The sequence below is a fragment of the Capsicum annuum genome, chromosome 5 (genome assembly GCF_002878395.1).
Source record: "Capsicum annuum cultivar UCD-10X-F1 chromosome 5, UCD10Xv1.1, whole genome shotgun sequence".
NCBI classification, from domain to species: Eukaryota; Viridiplantae; Streptophyta; class Magnoliopsida; order Solanales; family Solanaceae; genus Capsicum; species Capsicum annuum.
In genome coordinates this window covers 220,725,821-220,733,523 of record NC_061115.1, presented here as the reverse complement: position 1 = coordinate 220,733,523, position 7,703 = coordinate 220,725,821, and the positions used below count along the sequence as shown (strand labels likewise).

The following is a 7,703-nucleotide window of genomic DNA, read 5'->3' as shown; positions in this document are numbered from 1 at the left end:
GAGCGACTCCGATAGCCCTAATCAAGGGATGGCAATTCTAATAAGGAAAACAACATTTCGTGCATTTGCTGTTTCCGATGCCATTGCCTTCACATGCTCAGCTGTTGCCATATTCATCTACTTCCTCATGGCAGATACAAGTAGATCTCCTCAAAGGAAGAAACTTGTACAGAAGCTTTATGATCTCGCAGGTATTTTTCAGTGCTTGTCAATGTTAGCAGTTGTAATTGCATTCGCAACGGGTATGTTTGCTACTTTATCATATTCACTTGGTCTTGCCGTTACTGTCTGTTTCCTAGGTTGCCTCTCTATTTTATTGTACTTCTTGGTTGTTATTTATAGTTGTAGCTATATATGGTGAGAGTAAGATGAAGAATGTAAGCCAGTAGAGAGACATGAATGCTAGCTACTACTTGTACTTATTGCTAGCAAATATATTTCAGTTTTTACCCAATACCTTGAATTACCTATGAAAGTTCTGGTTTTCTAGTCCATTACATGCTTTTTTAGTTATACATCCTTTATCACATGTAGGGGGTGTAAATAGGTCGGGTTGGTTCTGTTTTTTATTCAAATATAACTAAATCAATAATGTCGGTTTTCTAAATCTATAAACCAAATCAAATCAATATACAATCGATTTTTTTATTTCTGTTTTAGTCGAGTATTTTCGGTTTTCTCGGTTTTTTGACAATTATAATATAATTGAAGAAAAAAAATTAAATGTTGTCACTAAAAAAATTAAAAAAAAAATGGTCATAGAGTAGTTCCAATAAAGTGCGACAGCCTTGTTGATGAGCCAGATAGCAACGGCAACACTCCTCTCCATTTGCTTGCCGCCTCTGGTAACCATGTGTGTGAATTAATAAACCATCCTAGAGCAAAGAAGATGACATTTAACAAAGAAAACTAGACTCCACTTGATATAGCATTGTCATGCAATGAGACAACAAAGAAGGTACGTGGCCGCACATTTGTTTTTCAAATACTGGTTGCACTTGAGTATATGCTGGTGAAATATTGATATGCTAGTTCAAGGATTATGTCAAGCGAAAGAACGATTTGTGTGAACGACATGTGGTGTTGAAACATCAAGTAAAACTTTAATTCTATTTCTTGCTCCACCTTCGCCTGAATTTACTTTACATGATATCATTGTCTCCTAAGCTATGAACAGATTAGTTGTCAGTTAGACAAGTTACTATGTTAAATTTTTCGACAGACTCAATATAAACTGTACTATTGATGAAAATAGGAGAAATTGATGGAGGATTTGTGTAGCATTGGCCGATTTGGAAAACGTGACTTTGAGGTAAAGAGGAAGTACGAGTACATTGCCAATATTACAAATCACACATATATACATATTCATGTCGAGAATCTGGTGTTTGCAATTTACATGCCTTTTATCTGTTAATGATTATATAGTCTCTGTATAACTGATACAGTGTTTGGTTACTGGTAGTAAATTCCGTTGTACATAACTTAAAAAACTATGGGTTCTCAAGTCAAAATATTAATGGATATTCAGTGATTTCTTAATATATATATACAGGTTATGGCAAAAACTATTAGATTCAGATGGTGAATCCATAAAACCAACGTTGTGAATCCGCCCATATATGTTCTAATATTGCTGTCGTCAATTACATTGATTGTTTCACGTTATAATCATGCCATGCTTGACCAGGAGAATTAACTGTTAGTGCATGTCGTACAACCTGATAGCGTAAAAATTATTTTCGACATAACATAAACTCTTGATAAGGAGTATAAGGTTTTCTACTTCACAGTAAATAATGGTGGAGATGTAAAGCATAAAACTCAAACAAGAAGTTATCCCTTTCTTTAGCAAATAACAAACATCACATACAGAACTGCTTTCTCTGGATGATAGAAACAATTACAATCTTAATCCAAAGATGCTAGCTAGATAGGAGCATCCAAAGGTTTCGCCTAGTGGTCAATGAAGTCGTCTTGGGTTCAATTTTCACTAGAAGCTAAATGCTAGGGTGATTTCTTGTCATCTGTTCTAGCATTGGTAGACAGACTTTACTGTTAACAGTTGTTGATGGCCCTGTGAAAAAGTTGAACAAATTCCTTGCTTCCAATTAAAGCAAAGAACAACTTAAATACCTTTCCTTTTCTTTTTCATCAAAGGCAAAAGGATCAAAAGCTTCTTCGCAAGAAAAACTTTTTTTTTTGGGTCTTGGTTGCAATATACGTAGCATTATACACACTTTCTTGAAAATATCTAGCTCGAAATTATTGGAATTATTAACGTCTGAAAAATTAAACAAGTTCATTTTTGACCGTCCCTGAGCTTCTTAATCCTAGTGTTTAAGTGCATACATGTTTCATCAAGTCTTGTCTAATCAGCTCTCCCCATTACTTCTTCGGTCTACTCTATCTCTCTTGAAACCATTCAAAGTCAATCTCTCGCACCTCCATACCGGTGCATCGGCTCCTGATCTCCTCTATACATGCCTGGACCATCTCAGTCTCACTTGTCGCATCTTGTTCTTCGTCAATGCCACTCATACTCGATTATCTTCATTTCTAATCCTATCTCTTAGTCCCAAACACCCATCTCAGCTTCCTCATATCCGTAACTTTATCTTCTGAACGTGAGTTCTTGACTGGACAGCATGAATTATAATCCATGTCGTCTTGACAAGGGTGCGACAACGAAAGTGAATGAGTCCGAGCAATTTTTTTCTTGTGTTCATTTGAACTCAATAATCTTCGGGCATAACATAACATAACTTTAAAGATATAATAGCTTCTACCCTCTTTGTGTGAATGAATTCCAAACTAATAATTTGTACATATTAAAAATATATTTTTTTAAAAAATACAAATAAAATTCAAATCGAGATTACTAAATTCTGTCAAACTTTCAAAATGGGTTGTTGAGGGTTTATTGATCCACTCTCAAAATCATTGTACTACTACTAATAAGTCCATGAAAATGGTTATGGAATTTAAATTCTACTTTCTAGCCATTTCAATTTACTGGCTTATTCTATACTGTTTCTACACATCTTCTATACACTTTCTATACATATCTTATACATATAAATATTCTATACGAAAATTATACAGTTTTGATACACAATTTGTACAATAACTGGACATTTTTTTTTACACGTTTTATACAATAATTATATAATTTTCATACATTTTCTATATATTTTTTCTATATATTTTATACATATACATATTTGATAGAACTATACAATTTCTCTCTCTCTCTCTATATCTTACATAAATACATATTCTATTTAACAATTATATCATTTTTATATAATTTAATTATTATTTCTAAACAATAAAGAAAAACAAAATATTTGATCAGTTAAAATTTTATAACAAAAAAAATGAAATATTTTTAAAAGGGTCGAATTGCCCAAGTTGAATAATGTATCAGTATTGTATATAGACTGTATCAGCATTATATATAAACTATATATGGACTACGTAAGCCAAAATGACCCAAATTAGGAAATGGTTATAAAGCGGAAATAGTATATCCGACTGACCACTTTTCGAAAATTTTCAAACTTAGACTATTTATTTTAAAAAGTGTCATAGAATGTTCTTTTCCCTAATAATAGTACAACTTGACTTAGTGATGGCAAGTTTGGCCACATGCACCATGTTACATGGATGAGCCTGATATATATGGTACTAAGGAAAGACCGGGTCAACTTTTAATTTCTATATAATGTTTCACCTTGAGAAAGTTCTTGAGTCGGGAGTATATCGAAAACAACCTCTTTATCTCACCTGAGGTAGTGATATGGACTGCGTACACTTACCCTTTCAAGACCCCACTTGGTGGGAATATACTGAGTGTGTTGTTGTTGTTTCACCTCGAGAAAGCAAACGACTTTCAAGTTCATTGGGTATTTATTAATTAATTATCCGTGACCTCCTCATCATTTGACAACAATTTTACCAATTATTCCAACGCTCTCCATGAGATAAAAGAATAGTCAGAGAGAGATATTATGAAGGCATGCAGCTCAAATACATTTAGTAGTGGCAGCTAGCTTTTCATGATAGTGACCTTCACAGCTGGTTTCACGTTATGAAAGTGATATTGATAGCCCTATAACATGATTGATTAATTGACACTAGCTTGCAATTTGTCTATACTGAAAAAGTTAACGTATATAGTGTTAAAGTACATTAATTATGTAGGGACATCATAAAATATGAAGACGGCAAAAAGATGCAATTGTTGAGGGCTGGAAATTACTAAATGCTTTGGGCTATTATCCAAAATTATGATAGACAACTGGTAAAGTAGTTGTCACGTGATCAGGAGGTCATGAGTTCAAGCCTCGGAAACAGTCTCTGGCAGAAATGCAAGTTAAGACTGTGTACAATACACCTTTGTGGTGAGGTGGACCTTATGCATATCGGGAGCTTTAGTACACCGACTGCCCTTCTTTTAGCTAGTAGCATCCCAAGGTGAGGCCGAGTGGTGAACGAAGTTGGTATTTATACCTATCTGTTCTAGCCTTGGAAATAGAAGCAAAGGACTCTCAAGTTCAGCTTATGGCCACACCATATATGTAAAATTGACCAGTCTGGTATCTCCAGATATTCTAATATAAAGACTAAACAAAGAGACTTAGGTAATATTAAGATATTCTAATGCAAAGGCTTAGGTAAATAGACTTCATCAAGTACATGTATATATATACTCCATCCATCAGTTCACATTAAAGACAGAAAGCAAAGGACTCACAGGATTATCATTGGTAGATCTTGGATAAAACACCAAATCAAAAGGAATGGAACCGACCTTGTATAGTGCCGCGATGAGAGGCAATATCGGAGATGGCGATTTTATACTTGTTGATCATTTGAAAAGGGATGAAGAAAACGGCTACCAAGTCACTCCGAAGGGCAACACGGTCGTCCATGTTGCAGCCCTCTATGGCCACTCCCATTTCGCGGCAGAAGTCCTTAAGATTACGCCGGCATTGTTACGCTGTCAAAACAAGAAAAATGAAACCGCTCTTCACATAGCAGCTAACGAAGGGCATACTGAAGTTGTCCGTGTGCTACTTGCATGTGTCGAAGATCATAATACTAAGGAGAAACTCACGACGATGACGGATGCTAGTGGAGATACAGCGCTGCACAAGGCCGTGAGGAGCCAACATCTAGATGTGGTTAAGCTCTTGGTGAAAGAAGATCCTGAATTTGAATTTCCGCCTAACCATGCGCAGGAGACGCCACTGTATCTGGCGGCTGAATCTGGTTTTCATGATGCTTTGATTGTCATCTTGGAATCCTGCAAGAAACCAACTTACGCTGCAGGTCCATCTAATAGAACGCCGCTGCATGCAGCAGTAATTCAGGAACATAAAGGTAGAAATTTTTTGTTATTTGCTGTATCATAATTAACATCGGCTTCAAAAATTTGGATTAATCATGTCGATAGTCTCACTAGGTTCCTCCATTAGCTGCATCAACTTATAATCCAATGGACTAATTTTCTTACTAGTTAAATCTCTGACAACTACCTCAATTCCTCTTCTCCTCTCCAAAAGACTATCTCGCCAAGGTGTAGCGAATGATGTATGTGAACAAAGAAGTTTTGGCCTGCTCCCGCGACTTTCTAAACTAGCCAACCGAGATCAATCGTGATGTGGTTATTTAATGTCCAGCAGTTTTCATCCCACCTGAATAGCGATTCTGCCGTAAGAAAAAATAGGAGGGAAGAGAAGAAGACTTAGCGGAGGTGCGGGTTGATCCATGTCATTTCAGTATCTCTGTGCAACGTTATATTCTTTGACTAAAAATATTTGCTGAACAGCCTCCCCAGACCCCACTATGTGGGAATACATATTGGGTTCGAAATCGAGAGTGCATCATGCGGAAGCTAATTGTTGCAAACCATTGTCAAGCGTCATGCGGAAGCTAATTGTTGCAAATCACATAAAACAATAGTAAAAACTTAATATTATTATATTCTGGCCAATTGACCTACATATAAAACTTAATATTAAAAAAAAAACATAAAACTAATGAGAGATAAAATCTCCCTTAAACAAAACTCTTAATACGACTACATTGTGGATGTTATTGTGTTATGAAGAGAGTTGTTTTATTTATAGAGTTACAAAACCTTCTTCTAAGAAAGAATAAACCTAATAGAAATCATGCTTTCCGAAGTAAAACACAATTATGGTAGAATCTAAGTAAGGTAAGAAATTCACGACAAATCCTAACAATACACTGGGTATGTTGTTGTTGCATCTGTGGATTTTCTAACAGCGAGACAGGTGACAGCACTTGTCTTTTCCAATGAGATGGTTTTTTCAGCATCCTAAATTTGATATCCATTTTAGTGGTAATGGAAGTTGTTTCACTCGGAGGGAAGAGGAGAAGAGGGGACTGTTGATTGTGAGATAGCTAATTTTTCCATTAGATTCAAATGGTACTCGAGAAACTGGACGAAAGGCTCTCTAGAGAGGAGATGCATCAAGAATTACCATTTAAAATGGTATAAATGCGTGAAATAAAAATTATGTATCATTCACATTATTAGCTATGCGACCGCTCTAAAAAATAGTTATCTGCAATTTCTGTTGATAATTTCGTAATGTCTGTTGTGCAACTATATTTGCAAGATCTAACCCCTTATTTATGCATTTATCGTGTTGACACATCCAGATTGCATTAGATCACTCTGGCGATGGAATAAGCCTTTATGCGAGGAGCTTGACTTATGGGGTTGGAATTCACTACACTATGCTGTCAAATTAGGACTGATAGACGTAGTGTCTTATATGCTGAGGTGGAAAAAATCCTTAGTGTACCTTCCGGCAGGCAGTGAAAATGACTGGACGACAGCAATTCACATTGCAGCCAGTGAAGGTGACGTAAACATGATAAATGAGCTATTAAATCACTCCCCTGATTGTCGAGATTTGCTTAACAGCAACAATCAAAATACTCTTCATGTTGCCGTACTGAACAATCAAGACGAGGTAGTCCGCTTCTTATTAGATTCTGATAAGTGCGACAGCCTTGTTGATGAGCCAGATAGCGACGGCAACACTCCTCTCCATTTGCTTGCTGCCTCTGGTAACCATGTGCCTGAATTAATAAACCATCCTAGAGCAAAGAAGATGTCATTTAACAAAGAAAACCAGACTCCACTTGATATTGCATTGTCATGCAAAGTGGCAACAAAGAAGGTAAGCGGCCGCACATTTGTTTTTCAAATGCTGGTTGTGCTTGAGTATATGACGGTGAAATATTGATATACTAGTTCAAGGATTATGTCAAGCGAAAGAACGATTTGCGTGCACTCACAAATCTTCAGATTTTTTCCATTCTTGATGTGGTGTTGAAACATCAAGTACAACTTTTTTAATTCTATTTCTTGCTCTACCTTCGCCTGATATCATTGTCTCGTAAGCTATGAACAGATTAGTTTATATTTTACATCAATATAAACTGTACTATTGATGAAAATAGGAGAAATTGATGGAGGATTTGTGTAGCATTGGCCGATTTGGAAAACGTGACAATGAGGTAAAGCAGAAGTACGAGTACATACCCAATCCAAATGATGAAACGGGAACAGGAGTCAAAATGCAACTGAGGGAAGATGATCATGATAAAGCTAAAAAGGCAGATCAAGAGGAAGTCGAAAGTATCATGAAGTCAGCTCA

The 7,703-nt window shown here is 36.0% G+C and overlaps 1 protein-coding gene across 1 annotated transcript in view; it reads left to right on the top strand.

The window, feature by feature from the left end:
• The first annotated feature begins 4,543 nt into the window (after window positions 1–4,543).
• The window catches only part of LOC107871464 (ankyrin-3), a 6,265-nt gene continuing 3,105 nt past the window's right edge, over window positions 4,544–7,703 (top strand). Inside the window, exons 1-3 of the mRNA XM_016718403.2 lie at window positions 4,544–5,388; window positions 6,697–7,223; window positions 7,507–7,698. Coding sequence (XP_016573889.2) covers window positions 4,806–5,388; window positions 6,697–7,223; window positions 7,507–7,698 — 1,302 coding nt within the window. The 5' untranslated portion in view covers window positions 4,544–4,805. The remainder of the gene's footprint in view (window positions 5,389–6,696; window positions 7,224–7,506; window positions 7,699–7,703) is intronic.